This window comes from Eurosta solidaginis, chromosome 4 (assembly GCF_040869045.1).
Source record: "Eurosta solidaginis isolate ZX-2024a chromosome 4, ASM4086904v1, whole genome shotgun sequence".
Lineage (NCBI taxonomy): Eukaryota > Metazoa > Arthropoda > Insecta > Diptera > Tephritidae > Eurosta > Eurosta solidaginis.
Window position 1 is genome coordinate 12,611,512 of NC_090322.1, and position 26,753 is coordinate 12,638,264.

Consider the following 26,753-nt stretch of genomic DNA (forward strand, 5'->3'; position numbering starts at 1 on the left):
ACCCTCGGCAGTGTTTGGCAAGTTCTCCGGGTGTATTTCTGCCATGAAAAGCTCTCAGTGAAAACTCATCTGCCTTGCAGATGCCGTTCGGAGTCGGCATAAAACATGTAGGTTCCGTCCGGCCAATTTGTAGGGAAAATCAAGAGGAGCACGACGCAAATTGGAAGAGAAGCTCGGCCTTAGATCTCTTCGGAGGTTATCGCGCCTTACATTTATTTATTTTATACACTTTTTAAGGGAACTAGGATTAGATGAAGTTTTGTGTAGAGAAAAGGGCATAATATAATTTTTCCAAAGCGGATGTTGCCCGAACTATTTTCTCTGGTCTAAAGCTAAAGAACTAGATGTATGGTTCTAGTTACATGGTCTGAAACCTCATCTTGTATCGAACGAGCCGGAGATGATGTCTTCAATAAGCATTTTCCAACAAATCTGAAATGGCAGGCGAGATAGGCTGATATTCCCCTCAGCAGTCGTTATGCAGTTTTTAGTAATAAATCGACTGCAGTGCCACCTAATCAGTCCCAGAAGTTTGAATTACAAACATCTGTATTAGAAATCACGATACGTTTTTTCGAAATATATCTTTCAACTGCCACGCGAACACTAATTCTATCTTAATTTAATTCTTTGTCATGTCTACACGTTTCACTCTCTTTTTTCTATTTATATTTTATACTTTGCATGGTTGTGGCCCGTTAAATTGGGATCAATTCATTAAACAAATTAGTTGTGAAGTCAAATGAAAAGTTGACGTCGGCTACAATCAAGAACAAAGCGATCGAGCAATTATTTAATTGAAGGAATTCTTAAAGTGTGCAATATTTAACAACAATTTTAATTTATTTATATGAGAAGCGAGTATGAAAAAAGTGATATGAGCGTTTGCATAAATCGCATCAGAGCAAACATTCATAGGTAACCTAGTTAGCAATTTGTTTGGCAGGAATTAAGTAGTTAAGCGCCAAATACACGACACGAACATTTCCGCGAACATTCCGCAATCTTGTTCGCAGCTTTGGCCATACACCATACGAACTTTTGGCCGAACATTAGTTCTCTTTCAGACAGCGATGAATACGGACAACAATTGTGCTGCAGCAATGTTGCTCGCTGTGGCAATTAAGCGTAAAAAAAGAGAGAAGATCGCAAAAAAAGAATTTGATGCAAAGAATGGTTTAAAAAACGAGCAGTTCTTGGATAAAGTGAGCTTATTAAAGAACTGGAATTCACGTCACAAAATTATTTTAAAAATTACGTTCGTATGAGCAAGGCAACATTTGACCAACTTTTACAAAAAATTTTGCCACTCATAACGAAACGGGATACAATAATGAGAGAAGCGATTCCCCCTCATCACCGCCTTGCTTTAACTTTGCGCTTTCTAGCTAGTGGCAATAGCTTTTTTTTTATAACTGTATCCTTTGTGGCATCAGGATCTACTTCTTTTAATTTTTCGATTAAAGTCGCATAATCATTATTCTTTTTAATTCTATTACAATAACCTTTGCTTTTTACTTGCCACAATGATGGCAAAGATTTATACATTTCAATAAATTCACTCAGAAATTTTTTATTGTCCATTTTACTTTTCCGCGCACGTCTGTTCCGTTCAGAAATTACTACGATTATGAGCTATTTCGCCATACATGCACGAACAGTTCGCGCAAATATTTTAATTTTTGGCGAAGATTTGCGCGAACTGGCAAACACCACCATACACGACAGAAAAGGTCGCAGAAACATGACATAACGGGAATGTTCGCGGAAATGTTCGTGTCGTGTATTTGGCGCTTTACAGATCTGTCGAAACGAAAATAATTTAAAAAAATGGAATTATCGTTTTTACCTCTGTGCTGCTCTCGTCAGTAAAGTTAGAATTCACAGAAATTTGCTTCTTTTGGTTTAATGGGTAAAGCACACTTCCTTGAGGCGTGCAGATAGATATCAGCTAAAGAGAACAATTGGAAGAGATTAGCTTGTTGCAAGTATTTTAGTCACTTAACAAAATATAGTCTTAGGCCCGGTTTTTCAGTAGTTGGTTAAACTAAGATTACTCTAGTCAAATTTAAACTCCAGTTAAACTAATGAGCAGTTTTTCAGTCACAGTTTAAGGCCGCCTTTGGGGTAGGCTTTTTTGAACGGCAACATTGGTTTTTTATTATCTAGATAATTTGTAGATACGAAAACAGCTGGATTTTGTTAACCCAACAAACATTTAAAAGATATTTCTCCAGCGAAGTATATATCTAGTTCCGGGGGTGATATCCAACATCATTATCTAGTTACTATTCTTAAACCAGATAGATAGATATAATTGGTATGCAACTTCATTCTCCAACCACTATCCAACATTTGAGAAATCTTGTAAAATTTATAGTTCTCGAGTTGATCTCCGACATCGTTAGCATTTTCAAATTATTATCCAACCTTTGAGAGATTTTAAAAAATGTACAGTTCTCATATGAATATTCAACACGTTTCTCCAGTTGATATCCTACATTGGATATCGAGTTGTGGTGGAGTTGAAAAAAAATATCCAAGGTGGTACCACCAAAATCAATAGCTGTTTATTGTGAGAAATAAACACATGGTTGATAGCAGTAATGAAGCGTAATTAATCAAAAATAAATTATATATATTTTATTTTCGTGAAATTACTGTAGTATTGGAATCTTACACCTGAGTCTAGTTAAAGAACCACTAGTTGGTAACTATCATTTTTTCTAATTAAGTAATAGCATTTTTCTTTTATAAAAAATTCCCTCTTTCGCTGAGTACGCTGATTCTCAAGTTGAGCAACTGTTTCGAAATAACTCTTGAGATTTTAGAAGTATGCTATTAAACAACATGAGCTCTAATGGTACTCAAGCCCAAATGCTTGTTGGGTATATTCGTCGCCATTTCGAACGAACGCAAATCACCGATAGGTTAACTAAAGTTTAACCCTGCTAGATCGGCCGCTTAAGCTCAGCTTAAACTTCAGTTAAAGTGGACTGAAAAACTGCAGAATAAGTTTAAGCGTAGTTTAACTGACAAACTGAGTTTAACTTGTACTGAAAACCGGGCCTTAATTTGATAAAGTTTCGAAATTTCAAAAATCTGCCTAGATCGCTGGCTAAGAATTCTGCACAGTCTATCATAAAAGGTGATTATGCTGAATCTGAAGGAAAGCACATTTTTACTCGTGAATGCCAAGCTATGTAGTGGGTGCGCGAAGTAGGAAAAAAACGACGGCTAGAATATTATGCGGATCGTAGAAGTTTTATAGACCATACCTGCTGCGAAGAGTTTGTGCTGAGGGTTGAGTTTATTGAAAAGTAATCAAGCCATTGTATTCGATTTTCCTATCCCCATCTCCCATTTCCTACCGCTTTCCGTCTTCCTGTACCACTCTTTCTCTTTCTCCACTCTCCTTCAGCCCCCCCCCCCCCAAATTTTTCACTAACCCCTGCCCTCTACACACCTTCATCCTTTCCTACTCCCTTCCTTCGTCCCCTCCCTCTTTTTTGGCTTCGTCAGTTTTTATTGCTTTTCCCTCCCTTGCTCCTACCCACTTCTATACCATTCCCCTCCCCTTTCTTTTTCTTTGGCTTGCTCTACCCTTCCACTGTACTATATATATAGGTTCTGCTGAAATCGAGAATGTTCTGCTAATCTAAAGGAGGAAGTGCTTTATCTCATATCAGACAATGGTACGGCTGGCCTAAGTGTGGCTTTCTACCATGTAGCGAGATAGGCACCATGACATAGCCCAACTAATGCGCATAAATGACGATGCTCAATCCCAAATGGAATTCTTTTCGACAACCAACAAACAGTAATTCAAGTTTTCTCTAGATATGACATTTTAGAACTATTCTGTTAGCTATGAAGCTAAGTTCTGTCTTTCTGTCTGTCTGTCTTTCGAAAAAAGTACCCTGCTTTCCTCTTCAACTAAGAATCCGGATAAGAATATGCGTACATCTATATTGGGTTCCAGGGCATATGGAAATAGATGGGAATGAAAAAGCGCATCCCTCGAAGCTTGCGCCGTAGACATCCCAAATATATTGGGCGAGATTAAGATAGCGTGAGTTGCATATGATCGATCAAGCGGGAAAGGCGTGGGCCCTAGCAAAGTTACTCCTATCATTAAAAAGATATTAATTCTGACTGGACACTGCCATTTGGCATCACATGCCTTTAAATTAGACTCGATCAGTGATAGCAGATGTAGGAAGTGCAGGTTGGAGGCGGAAACGATGGAGCACCTTTTGTGGTCATGCCCTGCTCTTACCAGGCTAGGACTCCAGCAATTAGAAGTGATACAGCTGTCAGATCTAGGAGCAGCAACAGGCATAGGTCCTAGAAAGCTTCTAGTATTTGCCTAGAGGACGGAGTTATTTTATAACTTAGGTCCTGGTTTTTCCCTTTGGTCGTTAAACAAACTTCTGGTAAAACCACGGACTCATTCAGTCTATGTGAGGTCCTCACGAGCCGGCCAGTTTAACCTAACCTTCCTCTTCAACTCACGCAGCCTCAGCGAGGCTCATTTTAAAAAACTAGATGGGGTATGCAGATGATCATTGATAAGTACAACTGGAGCCTTACATACTACCCCGACAACAGCATTACATCGCATTCCTCGAGGCAGCTTGAGTGCAGGTCGTATGGCCATAGCAATATAGGTACACAAATATAGGACGAACAGACTACATAACCTTGTGTCTAAGTTTCGAAAGAGATCTTGGGCCCACGACAGAGTTGAAGTGTTGGCACAAGGAGGCAGAAATGGCAGAACATACGGTCCACATGCACAGCGGTAATTCCAAATTCACGTAGGAGGTCAGGTGTCGTGTCGATTCAGAAATAAGAAGATCATACAGGCTGCTTGAACACTGAAGTGTCTTTCAGGCAGAAATTGTAGCCGTAAAGAAAGCGGAAGCAGCAGAAATTGTGAAGAAAGTGTGCTTAAGCTGTCACCTACTACCTACTAGATGTGAATGTGATTTAACAGACGAGGCTCTAATGACCCCAAGTTCCACATGGAACTAAGAGGTGGGAAGTGGGATGAAGAAGATTAAACGTAGTCATTCAAATTTCTATACAAACGACCATCAGCAGGGACAATATTCGACAATACCTTCGTGGAGCGTGTTAATCGCTACGAAAACAAGAAGGTGAAATTGAAAACTTTTCTAAGAAAGCGGAATTTATTGAAACAAAAGTCCTAATATTCAGTGTATAAAGAAGTCACTTACTAACTGGCCGGTTCAACCTGCTTTACATTGCAACGCTTCAGGGTTAAGTTCATATTTGCATATATTACGCCGGGTTAACTTGTGCTCTCAGAGAGGAAGTTCAAGTACAGAGCTGTGAAATCATTAGCAACACTTCGCGTACAGCAACTTTTGCGTTGCGGCTCTGATCTTGGCCGAGCCGATTCAGTGATCTGATCCTTTCTGGTGTACATTGGAAGGATTTTTCGACATCTCTTTGTCAAGTTTGCTTTGGAGACAAGCCGGCTTCTGCGTTGAGCTATCTTGCAGTATTATTTTTCTTTCTATTAAGTCTTTGTATGTGCAAATTCTTGCATGTTTTCTCCTAAGCGTTGATTGAGTGTATTAACACCGTACAAAATTATCAAAAAACGCGAGAGGAAAGAAACAATTCCAAAACAAGTAAGAAAGGGTGTAACCGAACATTACTTACTCAGCTACAAAATTACAGCTTGCAAAACTTTTAAATTAACTTATTTTACAAGTGGGCGGTGCCACGCTCATTGTCCAAAATTTTACTAATTTTCTATTACCAAGTTTCTTCGCTTTATCTGTCTTTGGTTTCGAAATTTTCGATATCGAAAAAGTGGGCGTGGTTATAGTCCGATTTCGTTTATTTTAAATAGCGATCTGAGATGAGTGCCCAGGAACTTACATACCAAATTTCATTAAGATACCTCAAAATTTACTCAATTTATCGTGTTTACGGACAGACGGACGGACGGACATGGCTAAATTAATTTCTTTTTTCGCCCAGATCATTTTGATATATATAGAAGTCTATATCTATCTCGATTAGTTTATGCCGTTACGGGGTACCGTTATGCTAACAAAAGTAATATACTCTGTGAGCTCTGCTCAGCTGAGTATAAAAATCGTTTTGGGCTTTCTACTATTTTGTATTAGTGGCCAAAGTGTAAATGAAAGTAAATTGTAGTACAAAAGCGTATCATTCTGAAAAAAAATTATAGCGGTGCCAAATAATCAGAGTACACTATATTTATACGAATACGAGTAGCGAGATAAACAGAAGTATATAAGAAAATATGTAATGGTAGTGCAGAAAAATATTAATGAGAGTGATTGGACGAATATGAGTTGGTGAGAGGGTGCTACATGAGCCACAAGCAAGAAAAGAAATATGACGTTAGGTAAGGTGAAATGGAAGAATTAGAAACACGATCATCTTAGAAGGAGAATGTGGAAGATAACGATTTCGCTGGCGAAAAAACTAAGCTGAGCAGCACTACGTTGTCTCTCCCTAGATTCAATTAGAAACTAGCGGCTGAATTCAGTAATTCAGTCTCATCTCAAGTCTCTAAATTTGAGATTTTCCTTTAGAGACAATTTTTGTGACTTGAGATGATTTCGGTATTCAGTAAACGAAAGTCACAAAAATAATTCACCATATCAACGAAATTCACCAAAATGACAATTTACTCATACATTGAACAAATAATATAGCATTGCATTTTGTCAACGTAGTGTTGAGTGGTGTTGTGGCTGAGTTCGCTAAGACGCCGTTCACAACTTTTATAGAAAAACCCAAAGTGAGTAGGTTCGAATCTCAGCGGCGCCACATAGAGTTCGATGTTTTCTTTTAAGTATTTTCTGTTTTTTAATTTTTTCTATGATTATTTTAATTTGAAGAATAAAAAAAAATATATTTAAAGCGTTTTTCGCAAATAATTTTCATATTTTTCTGAAAATTTCACGTTTGTGAGTTGCCCCGGCCCAGCTCACAAATTAGTGATTGTTTTTGTGAGGCTGGAGACACGAGACAGCTTACAGAATGGCAAATTGTCTCAAAAGTAATTTTCACCCCAAATAGTCTCTAATAGTGACTAGAGACGGCTTACTGAATTCAGCTATAGCTCACACTTCAGCGCCAAAAAGGATACTTAAAAAAGAGTGAACGAATTTGTCGCGCTACAAATTACAAACTACATAGCCGGCGAGCTACAAAAGACCGAAACTGAGCAAAATTATCTCTCATTATATAGCTGAGCACCATTTTTAGTGTGTGACTAAGAATTGAAGAAAGTCTCGAATTACATTTAATATACAAACATACGTTTATAACTTTTATATATGTACATATATACTCGCACGACTGAAGTGTCAGTTGCCTTCACACCTACTGTATGTGGATGCTTAATTCAGACCTTAAGTGAATTTCTTAGCATTTACATGAGTTTACGTATAAGGGGATATTGGCATCTTTAGACAAATTCGTGTGTGAATATATATGTGTGTGTATGCATTTAAATACACACATACATTCATAAGTCACTGATTAAATTAAAGTGAACTTAATTTAGCGTGATTGATATCGTTTTTTTTCTGTTCATTCTGTTATTTTCACAGATTTCACAAAAAAGTGTATTATTATTATGTGTGTGTGCATGTGTGTGTGTATGTAGAGCTACTTCAGTACATGCGTACTTTACATGTATTTAAAGCAGTTGGATATGAAACATCATGTTTTTAAAAAGAGATTTAATGGTATGCTACCTCAGCCGGCAGTATTTGTTCTCCCAGAACTTCGCTTCAATCGAATAACTTAAAAAAAAATATCGTAAAGTTTATACGGCTACTTTCCCTCTCCTATCTCCTCTCCCCTCTCTCGCCTCTTTCCTTCTACTTCACTGCCTTTTCCTCTCCCCTTTTTAACCTAGTACCGCTCTTTCCTACTTTTACTCTATTCTTTCCTACTTTTACTCTATTCTCTCAGAGAAATTGTTCCGACGAAATATGATATTACATAGTTTATTTGCATAGGAGATGTCACACCCTTTATTTTTAAATAATTTTACTGAGCCTATATTCTTCTCTTTTCCACTACCTATACCTTAGCCAGTGTTGCCAGAAAAAAATTTCTTTGGGGCTAGAATCTAAAAAAAAGGGCTAGAATCTAAAAAAAAGGGCTAGAAATAGCTAACTTTCCTCAAGAAAATCCAAAACCCGTTGCAAAAAGAGCTAAAAGTATATGTACATATATTTTTCAATGTAAGTTGTCACAATGGTTTTTGTAATTGATATTAGAGAAAAATTGTAAGTTTACAAACGGCGATGGTTACTAGGACATGTTTCTGAATTTCACTTCTTCATCAGCTAGTTTTTCGGGAGCTGAGCGTTGAACTCGAATCTCCAACATTCATATCAGTGCAAAGGTAGATGCCTTTAGCTGCTAAGCCATATGAATGTCCCGTTGTTCGCTGTACAATTGGTCATTTATTTCAAATCAAACTTAAACAAAGTTATAAAAAAGGTACAGTGAAAAAAACAAAAAAAAAAACAATAAGCTACAAGACAGGTACATAAATAATACTGTTTTTATAGTTCATTTTATATTTTTTAATAACAAAAATTGTTTTCTTTTTAACTTTTGTTTTGCTCTTTGGCGGTAAGTTATCGCTAAAAAGTAAGAAGTATTTCTCACACTACAACAATGACGGCACGGCTATAGGTTTGCCAAAATGCTGGCCGATGAAAATTAATTTAACTTTCTTCCAATTTTTTTACTCAATTTTTAACGTCCTACGGGTGTACGAATCACCAATCAAATACACGTGTGCGATATTCAAGTTTATGTTGGGACGAGATATGTTGGAAGGGCCTTAGACTTCAAAATCTATGATCTCGTCCTCAGAAGATGAATTATTATTTTTGCTACACTCATAAATATTTTTTTTTTGTTCATTAATTTTAAGCAATCGTTCTTTATTTAAAAGCCATGACAGCATTTATTTAGCCGTTTAAGACCACTTCTTATTGTCAGAAGAGAATTCAACATAACTAAATTTTTCCCAAATTATTAAATAAATTATAAAAAATTAAAAATTTCTTGAAATAAATGTCTTCATACATTTAAAGCGATACGGGCAATCCCCGGTTAACTCATATAGTAGACAACATTTGGATAATTCGTTGTAGTTCTATAAATAGAACAAAAACAACAACAAATACCAGGTTTCTCTGAAAACCGCCTTACAAATAAGTATAACTTCAACACATAACTACATACGAATTATGTGATGTGTGTAAGATAACACATGCGAAAAGAAGGCAATTGGGAAAAACTTTACAACAACTAAGGCATGACGTAGCTGAATACGTTTGTAACCATTTCAACTATCGTAGGAGTGCGGGTTCGACTCCCACTCCCGGGAGAAAAGGCTTTGAAGAGATTTACAAGGTATAATCGAAACAGCTGTCGCCTTGTCCGTCCTGATGTCACGTTGTTTAAATTTTTCCCAAATTATTAAATAAATTATAAACTCATTTTGTTTCTATGTATGCTTTTAATCAAACTCATGTTTGAAAACGTTCTTCTGAAGTTAGCATTCCTTAGTGGCAGCACAAAATCGACAAGCTTTTGGAATTATAATGTTTAACATCAAACCAAAACCTTAATGTTGAAGTCACATTTTTCCAATTTTGGAAATAGGTATTTTTCCACTGCATTTGTAATCTCGTTATTTCATCAGTGCTATACTTATTTTTTTCATTTGTGAAATATGAAAACATTTGTGTTTTCAACCGAAAAGAAATCTATTTTGCTAAGCGTTTCTATATTGCACGGCAAGCGTTGCTTAATTGCTCTATTAATTTAATTATGAAGTCGCGACATATATTACGTATCTTTCTTTCAATGAATTCATCTATACATTTAACTTATTTTTTAATTTAATATATATTCTTCAAAGGTATAATGAAAATAAGGTACGGGAGACAAAAATTTATTATAATCTGAAATTAAAGGGTCGAAACTCTTACAAGGTGACACTATGCTGTTGCACAAGCTGGAAAGCAAATATACAACCTCACGACACAGTTTATCGATTAAAGTTTTTGTTATCAGTTGAGTACCGAGTTGCAACATCATACATAACGAAACAAATAAAATAAAACTTCGACACACATAAATCACATTACAAATTTCACAATACGTACTGCCGAAATAGATTTAGAGCCAAAAAGGGGCAAACATTTTAAAAAAGGCTAAAAAAAGAGCTAGGAGGTACATCGTAAAGCTGAGAAATTTTATAAAAATCGTTAGATCGGTAGTATCTAGTAGTAAAACAGCAAAATGAACGAAGTGTGTAGGAGAGCACAGTATTGTCTAGCACTGAGAAGAAGAGTAGTATAGCTGGCTATGCAGCTTAGGTTAGGTTGAACTGGTCGGCCAATAAAGACCTCACATATACTGAACGTGTCCATAGTGTTACCAGAATTTGTTTGACGACCAAACGGAAAACCCGAATCAGGTTACACGTGCTATGTCCTCTTTACATATACTAGAAGCTTACTAGAACCTAGCTTAATTGCGGCCTCAAGAACTGTCAACTCTGCCGCCCCTAGTAGCTGGAGCCTTGACTTCGCGAGCCTAGGATACATACGAACACAGAACGTGCTTAACCGTTTCATCCTACAGCCTACCTACAGCCTTCACATCTTACATCTGCATCTATTGACGCGGCCTAATTTGTAATTGTGTGTCAGTGTCCAGTTAGTATGCTTAGCGTGCGAATTCGGACGTCTGCGGCCGATTAACTGAGTGCTGTACTCTCTTTTGCCAACTCATAGGATTTTTTGTTAATTTCTGTTCCTCTATAACGGGAACCTAGTAAAGATGTAAGGTCCGCCTTGAGCAAAGTCTCTTCAATGCTTGTTTGCATTCCAGAACACTTCTTGAGAAGTACTGTGTGAGGCTATTCCGCTTGACTATCAATATATACATTGATTCAGCTTAAGCACGTTTCTTCCAGAATTTCTGCTGCTTTCTTCACGGCTACAATTCTCAACTGAAAGACATTACAGTGATCTGCCAGTCTGTGGTATCTACTTATATCAGGATCAACACCGTAAACAGCAGACCTACTCCTTTCCGGTAATTTGGAACCATCGGTATAACCCTCCTACTCTATTGTGCGCCCAAGTTCTTTTCGAAGCTCATCCATGGGAGCATATAGTCTGTTCGCCCTTCATATATTAGATGACGCTATACTTCTGAGCCCATATGACCTCCAGCTGCTCCGAAGCATTAAGCTTTGCTGCAGTTGTAAATGCTATATTCTTGGCCATAAGATCTGTAGCCGGGATGTGCAGAATGTCATGCAATGCTGAAACATTTTTAGGGTTCCCGTTTATATAGTTTGTGTACCCACTTTAATATTTTGGCTTACGTACTTTTTTGTGTGGCTGTACTCCAGAAAGGACCTTATAGTAAAGTATAAGCTTGAGTGTAGCCGATAGGCCTTACGTGCATCGTTTTGCAGGCATACGGTGCAACGAAGCCTTTCTTCGCTCACTCTTCCACGTGGAGTGTCCACGACAATTTACTACTTAGTAAAATTCCTAAATATTTTGTGCTGTATTTTTCTTTTAGGATTAGAGCTACCAGCTAAAACGTAGTCCAATTCGTGACCCTATATTTCCTAGTAAGTAATACTAAATCTGGTTTTCCGCGTTGCCACACCGATTTTTGCAATTAGAAAAGAAAATTCCTAATCGTGGTCGCCCCTCGGAAGTGATTTGACAAACACTCCGACCGTATTTCTGCCATGAAAAGCTTTTCAGGAAAGTGCATCTACCTTGCAAATGCCGTTCGGAGTCGGCATAAAACCTGTAGGTCCCGTTCCGCCAATTGGGAGAGGAAATTAAAAGAAGCACGACCCGAATTGGAAGGTAAGTGCGGCCTAAATCTCCTCGGAGGTAAATCGTGCCAAGTTATTATTTTATTTGATTGTTGGCACACATCTGCCACTTATGATTAGTGAGTTGGACTCGCCCTTTTCGAACCGCCCAAGCAATTGGTTGATGATAAGGGTCCACCTGAGGCGGAAATATTGTCTGCAGGAGAATCGCTGCCAAAACCAAGTTAGCAAAAAGCGCAGTAGAAGAAGAAGAAGACACTCGCAAAACAGTTGTTATTATAAAAAAATATTGCTTATGGTCTTTTGTTTCACGTTCATATTCTACATTTGTATAGAATTGGGTTTCCTGTATCCAACAAAAATGCAGCGCAGTAAAATTTTGTTTGAGCAGGTCATGCCACGCTTTATATAATACTAGCAGACGTTGTTCAGCTCTAGCTTTGGTCTATCTGACTTTCTCTTTTTCTGCGTCTCTTTCCCTCTCTCTCCGTCTCTTCCGCTCCATCTATACACATCTCTCTAACTTCGAAAAAAAAGTGTCGTAAATACTAGGATATAACAAATTTCAGACAAGTCGAACCGTGAATAGAATTTGTTCGAATAGATCGGTTGCGGGCCCACTTCCCGGAAAGGGGCTTTACAGGAACGCTATCCTATCTTTCAAGTTGGATCAAACTACAAACGGTATGCAAATTTGATTAAAACCGGTTGAATAGTTTAATAGTCCATCGCGGACAAACAACGTGACACGACATTTTTACATATTAAGATGGTTCATAATTACCGATTATCGATTACCGATTATCGATTTGTTCATAATTACCGATTATCGAAAGAAAAATTTATATGGGAAATTTATTAATTAACGATTAAGAGTTAAGTACAAAAATGAAGATAACCTCGTTATATGTAAACTAGGTCTTAGCATGTTAAAAAAAAAAATTGTAAATGACTTTTTACAATTTTGTTTACGCCTCTGTATTTGTTATTATTTTGTATTTACAAAATTATTTACTGAGTTTACAATTCAATTTCGCATTTATTCTAATTTTCATTGCTATTTACTATCTTATTTTTAGGCAGTTTCGCTTCATTGCACTTGTTGTTTTGTTTTCGTTTTCAATGTTTTACTGTTTACACATTGGCAGCGTGCACTGTGGAGTTGGTTACGCATACGCCCTGTCATACATTTAATAAATTTTTTTTTTTTTTTTTCATACAAATTCCAAGCACAATTTTTATCGTTTTTATTTCAATATTCAGTATTTAAGGAAGGTTTTTTGTATTTTGTCAAATAATTGCTGACAGGGGGAGAACGGCTGTCGCGAATGACCAGAAAATGGAAGAAAGGTTTGTTTTTTGCTCGCGGTTAATAAACTAAAGTGCCATGAATTGCCCATTCATGTTTCAAACGAACTTTTCTTATAAATGAATGTACAGAAAATGAGACTACAAAATAAATATTGATTTCTAAAATCCAGTTAATGGAGAAATATTGAGCAGCTAGTCAAGCAAACATTTTAAAATATGTAATTCAATACAATATACCAGTTATTTACAAAAATGTTTAAAAACACTATTAAGCAAATGATTTAAGCAATAGAACAGCGATTCAACAGGTGATCCAGGCTGTTTACTATTGTGAACGTTTTTTTCAAACATTCGCCACTTGTATGGATTCACAATGGATTACTTAAGGCATTTGCTCAATCGTGTTTTCCAAACATTTTTGTAAATAACTGGTATATTGTATTGAATTACATATCTTAAAATGTTTGCTTGACTAGCTGCTCATATTTTCTCCATTAACTGGATTTTTAAAAACGATTATTAAATTTAGTCCGTTTCTCTGTAAGCACATTTAAAATAAAAGTGGTTTGGAAACACAACCGGGCAATGTATGGCAATTCAATTTATTTACCGCGGGCAAACAAACAAACCTTTCTTTCATTCTCTGGCCATTCGTGACAGCCATTCTCCCTGTAAGCGTTATTTGACAGTTAGATATGGCAATGGAGGAAAAGAAAGATTCTTCACTTGTAGGAATTCACGATGGTATTCGATCTTCGCTGAGATCAGATGATTGATCTAAACCTTTCTATTTCCTTTCCCACTTTCATGTTGTCCCCACCCTGAAGAAAAAAATTATCAATTGATAAAAAAAGCTACTTAATAATTGACTATTTTACGGGATACCGGAAAGTAACTAAGTCAGCTGTTAACTGGTATTAAAGTCATGCAGCATTGCCATGTCAACCTAAGTAACTTGGAAATTGAAAGAAATCAAAACAAAATATTTCGAAGTCAGAAAATTATTAAAAAAAAAAGTTGTAAAATATAAAAAATATTTCATCTAATCAAGGGGTAAGCATATTATTTTTTAGACTTTGAAATTTTCTTAGCAATTACAAAAAAAAAAAAAACATTTAAATAATTTATTTAATAATTTGGGAAAAATTTAAACAACGTGACAGCAGGACGGACAAGGCGATAGCAGTTTCGATTATACCTTGTAAATCTCTCCAAAGCCTTTTCTCCCGGGAGTGGGAGTCGAACCCGCACTCCTACGATAGTTGAAATGGTTATAAACGCATTCAGCTACGTCATGCCTTAGTTGTTGTAAAGTTTTTCCCAATTGCCTTCTTTGGCATATATTATCTTCTACACATCACATACTTCGTATGTAGTTATGTGTTGAAGTTATGCATGTTTGTAAGGCGGTTTCATAGAAACTTGGTTTTATTGCTGTTTTTGTTCTATTTATAGAACTACAACGAATTAACCAAATGTTGTCTCTTTATATAAATTAATCGGGTAAATGCGTTTGTAACCATTTCAACTCTCGTAGGAGTGCGGGTTCGACTCCCACTCCCGGGAGAAAAGGCTTTGAAGAGATTTACAAGGTGTAATCGAAAGAGCTTGTTGGACGGCCATAACCGTTTAGACGGTTAAGCGCCAATTAAGTAAGTAAGTAAGTAATCGAAAGAGCTGTCGCCTTGTCCGTCCTGATGTCACGTTGTTTAAATTATTCGCAAATTATTAAATCTTCTATAAATCTTATAAAATAAAGTCGCTAAATGCCATGTATGCACATAACTTCACACAGAATGCTCCGATTTTATAACGGTTTTTTGCAATTGGAAGCTTAGCTACGTCTGATGGTACAGTTATTATAATTTAAAGGTATATATTATAGGGGCGTGGCAAATTGCCAAAATGTAATAAAAAATCATAAAATTTTTGTTTACACAGCTATAACTCATAAACGGATGGATGGATTTAAAAAATTCTACTTTTCAGTAAAACTTTGAAATATTTACCTTCGATCTGCATCAAAAAAAATACTTGATTCCTTTCTTATACCAGCCAAATTGTTTAAACAAAAGTAAGATTTTTATCAAATAATTCGTATGTGTGTTTGTTCGCTGTGAACTGTCCGCGCTAATTGCTTTTGCGTGATGCGGCAGCTACTCACCAACGTACGTACCAAAAACGTGTCAGCTGACACGACCTATCTTATGAGTGTGCAATGTAAACGAAAACTCATTGACGTGCAAAGCCCGTACGTACGTAGCGCGGAACGTAGAAATCAAAACAATTTTGATTTTTTCCGTAAGAACGTGTCAGCTGATCGCTCTCTCACTAGACATAGTTGCCTAGTAAACTTGTGTGCGCTAATTTTTGACCGTTTGCAGTTTTATGCAAAAACGCCTAATTAAAGTTTGAAAAGTTGTGAAAATAATTCGAAATAATTATGTAAAAGTGCAGATTATAAATATGTAATCTATTTGTATTAATTTAATATTAATTCCAGCCTTTTACAACATCAAAAATTAAATTGGAAAAAGTTGATGTTTCCATAAGCATGTATGCAAAATGGTCAATGGCAACAGTGCTTATCTGTAAACAATACAAACACAAATATGTTATGTACATGTACACAGACGCACACATTGATTCCTACGGGCTTGAGGGTTCGGTCAAACGTGTTTTGTACGACAAACGTCCGTACGTACGGCACACGTCGGTGGGTAATTGCCGCATAAGGCTTGATGCGACACATACATACGTACATATATAGCATTCGCTGCGTTATTTAACTTCGGGCGTAGGTTTATAGGTATGTATGGATGTACATCACTACATAGTATAAAACAAAGTCGCTTTTTCTGCCCCTATGTCCCTTTGAATGCTTAATGCGGCAGTTACCCACCGACGTGTGCCGTACGTAAGGACGTTTGTCGTACGAAGCACGTTTGACCGAACTCTCAAGCCCGTAGGAATCAATGTGTGCGTCTGTGTACATGTACATAACATATTTGTGTGTGTATTGTTTACAGATAAGCACTGTTACCATTGACCATTTTGCATGTATGCTTATGGAAACATCAACTTTTTCCAATTTAATTTTTGATATTGTAAAAGGCCGGAATACATATTAAATAAGTATAGATTACATATTTATAATCAGCACTTTTACATAATTATTTCGAATTATTTTCACAATTTTTCAAACTTTAATTAGGTGTTTTTGCATAAAATTGCAAACGGTTAAAAATTAGCGCACAAAAGTTTACTAGGCAACTATGTCTAGTGAGAGAGCGATCAGCTGACACGTTTTTACGGAAAAAATCAAAATTGTTTTGATTTCTACGTTCCGGGCTACGTACGTGCGGGCGTTGCACGTCGGTGAGTTTTCGTTTACATTGCACACTCATAAGATAGGTCGTGTCAGCTGACACGTTTTTGGTACGTACGTTCGTGAGTAACTGCCGCATAAACCTTTAAAAATACGCAACGGATTTTGATGCGCTTTTTTTTAATAGATAGAGTGAATGAAGAGGAAGTAACGGATGAACATATTTGGCTGAAAATTGGTGGAGGGGTAGTTTTCATACCTATTGGTGACTAGGGTCCCGAGATTGAGGCCAAAACGTGGACCCGGGTACCCCTAGAATGTGTTTATACAATATGGATAACAAATGAAAGCTGTTGATGAATGCTTTAGTACAGGGTAGTTTTCATACCTATTTGTGAAGAGTCTCGAGATATAGGCCAAAACGTGCATCAGGGTAACACTAGGATGTGTTTTTAAATTATGGGTATCAAATGAAAGTTGTTGCTGAGAGCTTTAAAGTAATTTTCACTGTGATATTCGATACCTGGCAAAACTGATAAATGTACATGCGAAGCCGAAATAAAGACATGAATTAATAATACCCACATAACTATTTACATACGTCCTAATCGATTTGCCTGACAATAAGGGATGAAGAAGAATGGGAAAAACTTTAGAGAAGAGAAAAGAGGGAAGGAGAAGGAGACTGAGAAAGAGATGGAGTGAGACGAAAATAGAGATAGATGAAGCGAAAAGACGGAGGGAGGAGTGAATAAAAGTATTAAGAAAAAGTGAGGAGGGGGGCGGCAGGCAGAATTTGACGGAAAAATCTTATTAAAATGAATGGAGATAGACCAAATTTAGGGGAGAACAACGTCTGACGGGTCTGCTAGTAAATTATAAAATTAAAAATTGCGTGAAATAAATGTTCATACATTTAAAAGCAATACGGGCAATCCCCGATTAATTCATTTAAATAATTGTTTCGTGTAATTTGTTTAAAATCCATCTGATTTCGGTTTTTAATTGGATATGAATGCTTTGCAACGAGGAAATACTTTATTATAACAGTTACATATAACAGTTGGTAATAGACTAAGTTATATTTCCACTAAAACTGGAGACATTGGTGCTTTATCGGTAACCGTATCGGTAACCTTATAACAGCGGATTCGACCAACCTTATGAGAATCAATGCAGTCGATTATTGGTGCCGCTAAGGTCGTAACCGTATCGTAGCCAACCAATTGGGTTTTGGTTTACCGTCGTAACGATTAACAGCTGATTACGTTAGGGATACGGATACAGCGATACGACATACGGCACCAATGACTCCGGCTTAAAATTAATAGAGTACTGGTTAGTTGATAAGTAGTGCAAAAATTATTACGCCTGACTTTTTTTCCGTCATTTCCAAACAAATGTAGTTAGATTTTTTCAAAGAAAATAACCTACTTATAGTTAGCTTGTCATTACACTTTTTTGGTGTTGGGCAAATTCCAGTACGAAAATCTTACATATGATTATTGGGTAGTTTTCCCTGAAGCTAGAGTGTTAAAGATTGAAACACTCTTCCGAGCTTAACGGCAATGCACCTTAAGGGAAAGTACTGCCACTAGGTGGCGCGTAGCTCGAATACATAGAAATGTGCAATACATATTGCAAAAAGTTTCGCGAGGATGCGTACGCATCTAGATATTTATAAAATTGTACAGACTTAATACTTCATACGTACTTGATATCCGTAACGATGCATTTAAAAGCGGAAAGTTTCGGCTTGATATCGCCCTGGGGGAGATATTTAAAAATTCGGTACGATTTTTGAATACATATGTAGGTTCTCAGTGAACTGGGGAAAAGTTCCACTAAGTGGTGTACGGATTGAGATAGTTATATGATGAATAAAATGAATGAATGAATGAAAATCGTACAAAGTGGAGTAGGCGAGCTCTTTCGATCTGAACACATATGCAGTTCACAACACTGGGACAATGCAACAAAAAGAAGTATCTCCGCTAGGTGGTGAACGGATCGAAATAATTCGAAGATTTGTAGGGGATTAAACATTTTAAATGGTTTTTTATTTCATAATTTGGGAAAAATTTAAACAACGTGACATCAGGAGGGACAAGGCGACAGCTGTTTCGATTATACCTTGTAAATCTCTTCAAAGTATTTTCTCCCGGGAGTGGGAGTCGAACCCGCACTCCTACGATAGTTGAAATGGTTATAAACGCATTCAGATACGTCATGCCTTAGTTGTTGTAAAGTTTTTTCCCAATTGCCTTCTTTCGCATATATTATCTTCCACACACCACATAATTCGTATGTAGTTATGTGTTGAAGTTATGCATGTTTGTAAGGCGGTTTTCAGAGAAACTTGGTATTTGTTGTTGTTTTTGTGAGTTAACTCATATAAGTAGACAACATTTGGTTAATTCGTTGTAGTTCTAAAATAGAACAAAAACAACAACAAATACCAAGTTTCTCTGAAAACCGCCTTAAAAACATGCATAACTTCAACACATAACTACATACGAATTATGTGATGAGTTAACTCATATAAGTAGACAACATTTGGTTAATTCGTTGTAGTTCTATAAATAGAACAAAAACAACAACAAATACCAAGTTTCTCTGAAAACCGCCTTACAAACATGCATAACTTCAACACATAACTACATACGAATTATGTGATGTGTGGAAGATAATATATGCGAAAGAAGGTAATTGGGAAAAACTTTACAACCACTAAGGCATGACGTAGCCGAATGCGTTTATAACCATTTCAACTATCGTAGGAGTGCGGGTTCGACTCCCACTCCCGGGAGAAAAGGCTTTGAAGAGATTTACAAGGTATAATCGAAACAGGTGTCGCCTTGTCCGTCCTGATGTCACGTTGTTTAAATTTTTCCCAAATTATTAAATAAATTATAAAATTAAAAAATTGCTTGAAATAAATGTTTTCATACATTTAAAGCGATACGGGCAATCCCCGGTTAACTCATATAAGGTTTTTTATTTCATTCAGGAAAATCGTAAGGAATCTCTCATTGTTCTACAAACTTGCAGTCTCACACATAGCTCACAACTCTGTACCTATACAACATGAAGGGAAAGAAATTACGTTAGGTGGCGCACGACTCGATATAATTACAACACTCTTTCAAAGTTTTTTTAAGTACCTACCAGATAAGCCAGAAACGTCAAATTTAAAATGTGGTTCAGACGACTGCGGCAATGACAATACATATCATAACTACTGCAGATATCTTGTGAGGGGAGGTCGAATTAATACGCGAAAAAACAGTTTAAAATATAATAATGGACATTTTATAAATATTTTTTTATTCAAAGAAATATATTAAATTGTTTTTATTTTTAAACTCTACCCCGAAACGTTTTTTTCGCGAATCAACTCCCACTGCCTCCACAAGGCATTCGCCGGACATCATAGTAGGCATGATTGTAATTCAAATGTTGGTCGCGTCTACTTTGTAGATGGCCCATTCGCAAGGTTCCCATTTTCAATTAAAACCATATATCGTTATGACGAGGCCTACATGTTTTATGTCCACTCCGAATGGCATCTCCAAGGCACATGGATTTTCACTGAGCAGCTTTTCATGACAGAAATACAGTCGCAGTGTTTTCCAAACCCCTGCCGAGGGGCGACCTCGGTTAAACAAATTTGTTTCTAATTAAAAAACTTGTATCAAATTCTTCTATGTTGCTTTTCCCGGGACTTAAACCCAGAACCTAAGGTGTGGTAGCTTGCACCACACCACAGGGGTCACTGATAAAAGAAATTTCTACACATTGTGGTGGAAAAAAAGCAAATAATTAAGGCAAAACTGCTAAGTCCGTTAATTTTCTATGCATTTTAAATTGCATAGGCTGTGTGTAACAGTTCTAATTGACTGTTTTTGTTCTACTGAAAAATTTTGTTAGATAGAGTTGGCAGATTTATCACAGAATTTCCCATATAAATAGACGTTTTCCTTTACATAGACCCATAATTTTTTTCTAAGTTGCCCCCTCAAAATACCAGTTGTCGTGCTGAGACCCCAATAGTCCTCCATGTTTGTGCTTTTGTCTGCGCTCCTTTGCTGTCGATATGCGTTATATCACTTCACTTTTATCACTGAAGCGTTGATGCTGCCTTTGAGTGCACTTGTACTCAGCAAATTTAGTGTCACCTTCAGTGCAAGCCGACACGTTTTGTACAAACCGCTATCGAAAATACTTTACGCAAAATATATCGATTTCGTAGTTGCGCGATTTCATATAGATTTAATTTTTGGCTACCCAAAAATTTGTTTTTTAATATACAAAATCTTCTTTATCTTTAACTGTGCCACTTTTTTTCCATCACGCAGCGAATAAAACACTTATTTCCAATGTGCACTCGCGTACTGTTTGACGAATAATCCAAACGCCACCAATAGAATGCTTACACTGCCCGTTAGATTTAATTAACTTACTCGCTGTAGCAATATTGTAAGCGTCGTCTTCGTCAAAGATCGAGTATACGCCACTCGCTACTATAAACGACCGGATACCGTTAAATCCCGCATAGTTGCTGCAACTTTCGGCAAATCTTCTGAGATGATTACAAAACGGCTTAAGCGCATCCGCGGATCCGCCACATATGCACACACACACTCAAACACATAACCACCATACACATGTGTCGGTAAAAATGTCAGTAAAGGAAAGCTCTCGCGCCTTTCCGCCTTCGTTTATGCCGCGCTGTGCTTTGCCGGCTTCTTTTTGCTATTTGCTTTGTTGTTGGCGCCTTAAATGTTGACCTGAGCACCTTTATACACTTAACCGTTTTGCGATCAATCGGTTTTGTTTTTTTTTTTTTTTTTAATATATTTTCGGCGTTTACTCAAAGGAAATACGTTTTACCAGAAAAAAATGCCGCATTCTAAGCTATAACCGCCATTGCCTTTCCCGTCGAGTAACATACTAAACGAAGGTTCATCGCAATCCAATGTTCCGACTTAGTGACAACCAACTAAAAAAAATGCTCCGTCGCCGCATAATCCACTACAATTGACAATGATGAAAACAATTGCTTCTACTACAACAACAATCATACAAATAATTACAGTTCAGCGGCAAGTCGCATGAAAAGCGTGGCAAACGGAAAACGCTATTTGTTGGCACTTTGCGGGTGTATGGGTATGGGTGTTTTTTTTTTTTTTTTTTTACGAGGAGGAAGCATCGAAAGCCTCATAGTCAGTGTGGGACTTTAACCGCACTAAACCTCCTACCGTCTGAGTACCATTCAGTTTATATGTGCATTTGTGCTGTGTGCGCAACAACGAGCTGCTTGTTAAGATCAACGCTGTGTTGGCGAGTCTGAGTGATGCGCAATCACCGTTAATGTTGGGGTCGCGGCAAAGTAGTGCTTTTGTGCGCGCACCCACCCGTCTCCCGACATTCAGCATCAGCTCATAATCAGAAGCTGGTATATTTTTAGTGTATAATATTTGGGCACTTACAATTATTTGAATTTGTGATTGTGCGGGTTTGTCAGAAGTGATTTCTTAAAAATTTCGGGATATTTGTGTGTGTAGAGGCACAAGAAATAGAAACCTAGCCAGTATGGAGCGAAGTAGTGCTTGAAATCAGGTAGGTTTTATTTCGCGAACCTTTATGATGCCCTAAATAATGAAGGACATACGATAAGAGATTCGACGTACATTACATTTTCGCCGACTTCAAATGTCTTAATTTAAGTTCCCTTCAAAGCTTATAAGCCTTTGTCAAATGATGTTGAAAAACACCACCAGCTTCACAAGGACCACTTCGAGTCATTTGAAACCAAACAAGGTGTCAGGCGTGACGGGTCTGGGGGCTATCCACTGGTTACAGTTTAAACACATTTCTTGAAAATATAGCTGAGTGCAAGTGTGCTGCGTCAAGGACTTTAAAGGCTATTTTACGTTAAAGGCTATATTACGTTCTCGTCTCGACTTTATATTTATCAGATACAAAAGACGCCCTACACCAAGCATATATGCATGTATAGGTCAAACAAATATGTATGTATAATAGGGTCGTCCTAGTAAATCAAATAAACGACTTTTTCCAGGCTTACCCCTTAAGACCGTAATACCTATTTCGAGGCCGCACAGTGGTTAAAATTCAGATTTTACTATAATGAGTTTTCATACCGTAATTTCAGCTTAAGTAGATCCCTGTAAAACACGCCTTAGCCATTTCCAATCGAGACCAAACCTTATAACTGATATAGCCAAATATAGTAGTCTTGATGTTTGTTATTAAAACTCAAAAAATTTAAATTTAATATTTTTCAATCTCGTATAAAGAACACCCTAATGTATGCACAATAGACTGGATCGATTTATTAACCGATACCGCGCCATCGATTTTTCGATAGGATTTGGGCTAGGGAAAGAAAGTTCCACTACGCATACCCAAAAAAATAATTTTCGAGCCTGCGAAAAAAATGGCGAAAGGTTTTTTACAACGGTTTTAAAAAAAATATTTTTTGGGTTTTGGGGAGTGTTTTGGTCGAAAAATTGACCCTTTCGCCATTTTTTTTTTTTCGAAGGATCGAAAATTATTTTTTTGGGTATGCGTAGTGACTTTTTTTCCTCAGCCCAAATCCTATCGAAAAATCGATGGCGCGATATCGGTTAACTTTCGTCTATACAAATCGTCCCAGCCCAATACACATATATGTATGTTGGGATGACCGCCGGGAGCTGGGACTTCATATTAAAGAACATATTTCACACTCTGTTGTTATACTCATACAACTACAAACAAAATACTGCCTCAATTGACAACAATGTATTGTAAATTGAATTTACAAAAAAAAAAAAAATCAACAGCAAGAATGCAGATGAAGCTAATAAAATGGCGGCGAGCAGAATGACAAAAGTCAACAAATAATTTATTTGATGAACCAATCATAAGAAAGACGACAACCCGCAAGAGGCTCACGAAAGGTGAAAGAATTTAAGAATATACCATGAATGCAATAATGTGAGTGTGTATATGTGTTGTAGAATACATCACAAAGTCTGTGAAAATCAGTCACCCAACCATTCTATTCAACTAGGCAACACTGTCCAGTCACCCAGCGCCATACGTTGGCATGTGTCGCGATCAAAGCGTACAATTTTTACATACTTAGATTTGTACCATAATTTAGAAATTTTCTTTCTTGCTTGCTTTGCTGTCACAGGCATTATTAAGTGATAATAACGATTAAGAGGATGGCGACAATAGCGACGCCTATGGCTTTTGTAAGTCGTATTTGTAGCACTTCATAATAAGCTTTTGAGAATAGTTTAATCTAAATACAAAAGAGATGAATGAAAGGCCAAACACAAATTTGTAAGCAAAAGTGAGAAATAATCATATGACAACTGATTTATGAACTTTGCTATTGTTTATATAGGAAGTTATGATATTGAGAGAAGACAACAAGCAGGTTAAAAACAAAACTATCCCTCATTATAACACTAGCTCTTCATTGAGGTGCCTTCCTAGCCGATACCATACTAGCATGAATTCTTATGTTTGGTCCAGAAAGCACGCAGTTAAGACGGGGGTGTTTTTGGCTGAAGGCTTGTAGTGGAGTGATCGCTCTACAGAGCCAATGAATTGTTGCTGTTGTTGTTGTAGCTCATGAAGGCCAGTTCTAGTCGGCCTTCAGCTTTGTGGATAATAGGTCAGAGTGAATCTAGCTCTGTAGAGAGCGTATCATTGGGTCACCTAGCTTTTGAAGCATCTCCGGTAAACCCTCTGAAGGGCAGAGAGCTCATGCAATGAGATTCTTTAACTGGTGTGTCTGATCGCATCCTGAGAAGTGTGTATTTATGAGGCTGTTCAGGGAGTACCCTGCCAAGTTCGTCCAAACTCCGTGCTCGCCTCTTAAGAAATTGTCGTTGTGATGGTCTTTGGACAGAATTTTAGTCAGTTCAAGGGCTCCCGAGCGCATCCCTGTATGACTCCCAGACTTTGCTGTGTAGCATTCATTTAATGCTTTTCCTACTGCTGTTCTAAGTTTCCTGAGATCACACCAGGATAGGAACTTTTTTTACGAATACTAATTGGAGTGGATTCGGTACATGAAGTTGTTATGGCTACCTCACCTAATTTTTGAGGGCAAGCGATGTTAGAGTATCCCACAACTTTAATGCGGGATTTGTAAGCCCTCTGGAGTCGTGTAAAAACATGTAGTTTCCGTCCCGCCTATTTGTTAATTAAAAGGAGTACGACGCAAATTTGAAGATAAGATCGGCCTAAAGCCTCTCCGGAAGTTATCACGCCTTGAATTTTTTTTTGTAAGCCTTACAAAATCTCAATTAGTTTTTCTACGGTTACTGTAGCGAAGAGTATGGCCAGATCTGAACCTTCGGTCGAAGAAAATCCAGCGGTGCTCTGAAAAGAAGTTTGATCCGACACTCACCAGTTTTCGACCAACGCCGAACCAGTTTCGATTGACAGAATTTGATCTAGGTCACCCTCCCCGCCCTTAAAACCCATCCGAACTAGGGAAAATAATGCTGGCGTAGTGCGCGTGTTACTGATGCTTAGATTAGAGTTAAGAATATAGTGAAGAAGGGACTCACCTCTTTCATTAGTTAAGGAGCTTCTTCGTAACGTGTGTTTTGTATTGGCATCACTGCTGATAATTTTATCGTCAGCGCTGCTGTTATTAGTGAAGTTTGTCAGATATGGAGTTGAGACCTGGTTGGTTTCAAGCGCTATTTGTACTACCGTTACGCCTGCTTTGCTGTAATTTGAACAAAAGAAAGCATTTATACTTTTTTTGATTAAAATGCATTCTCGTTGCTTACCTACATCTGTCCTGTAGAACAGATTGTATGTGCTGCTCTTTAACCCCATGACCTTGTTGTTGTTGACCCAGGGTCCTGGGATGAGACCTGGTCCTCCCAACTGAGTGGGGGAGACCCCCCTTTCGTCTACTGCCAAATACGGGTGCCTATAGGAATACTTTCTGAACCGGAACGTCTGCTTTCATTCATATGAAGCGTAATCGCAGATAACGTTTTAAGCGTAAATTTTTTTAATAAGTTTTTTTTTGCAAATTCTCACTAAACAGAAGCGTTCCATCTAATATTCTCACGACACCTTCGAAAGTTCCGAGCCATAAATCATTCCCGGAATTAAGATCGATTTATAAAGCATGATTTTTATTCGTCGAGAGAGGTCTTTATTCAGTCCAAATACACTTGTTGGCAAGAATGAGTCTCCGTTTATTTCTAGATTTAATTTATTTTCACTGTTAATGCCACTTCCGAGATAGACCAAGTCCTTCTTCACAATCCCAAGTTCATAACCTTCAACAGTGGCTGACAAGGCGCGAACGTGCTTATTCTTTCTCTGAAGACAGCTAGAGAAGTCTCCTCCAGTATTTTAAGTATGCGAAAGTTTTAATTTTTGCAAACCCTTGATCTAATCGATAGTAGATTTACCTCGTCTGAAATCGCACTGATAAGGTAAAAGTAGTTCATTGACTTTGGGCTGTAGGTAGGTAGGTAGGTATAGGTAGGTAGGTATAGGTAGGTAGGTATAGGTAGGTAGGTATAGGTAGGTCGCCCAAGAAGCTAATGAAAACCCGTCTTGATGCCATAAAACTCGTCTGCACCTACTGAGTACTACATGGATGTGTTTTACAACCAACTTGAGTTGTTTATAAAATCAAGAATGTTTGTCATCCCTATTTCCGCTAATCTTCCTAGATCTTCCAAAAAATGGCTCCCGAATGATCTTAAACGTCATTGTGCGGAATACCCATTTTTTCCGCATGCGTACCTAAAGCCCAGTAACCAGTGCAGACCGCTATAAGTCTATGGGTTTCTATACGTGCCAGTTCGTCAGCCATCTCATTTCCCTCGATTCCTCTATGTCCCGGAACCCAGATAATGGATATTTCCAGAGTGTCGGTCAGCTGTAGTCTTTAAACAGGACTTTATATGTGATATTAAACAGGTTTCTTCCGCGGTAATTGGCGCGGTTGGCGCCATCAACTTTCTTGTGGACTGTGCAGAGCACTTTTGAATTCTAATCTGCAGGCATGTGCTCGAGCGACCATATTTTACAATGGTGTTGTTTGAGCAGCTTGGTTGGTAGTTCGTCTATTTTGGTAGTTGTTGCATGCTAGAACGTTTCGGTCACATTAACGGAAAAGGTGTTCAAATT

General features: G+C 37.5%; 1 protein-coding gene across 3 annotated transcripts in view; it reads right to left on the reverse strand.

Moving 5' to 3' along the window:
- The window catches only part of LOC137249052 (sodium/potassium/calcium exchanger 3-like), a 50,426-nt gene extending 24,900 nt beyond the window's left edge, over nt 1–25,526 (reverse strand). The window contains exons 1-2 of one of the 3 annotated variants that reach the window (XM_067780176.1): nt 25,388–25,526; nt 25,160–25,323 (exon numbers count right to left, since the gene is read on the reverse strand). Coding sequence is in view for 2 of the 3 variants with exons in the window: in XM_067780173.1 (XP_067636274.1) it covers nt 20,587–20,620 (34 nt within the window). In the remaining variant the exon portion in view is untranslated. Of the gene's footprint in view, nt 1–20,586; nt 21,797–25,159; nt 25,324–25,387 lie in introns of those variants that run through there. The other 2 variants (XM_067780173.1, XM_067780172.1) reach the window with 2 other exon arrangements.
- Between the last annotated feature and the right edge of the window lie 1,227 nt (nt 25,527–26,753).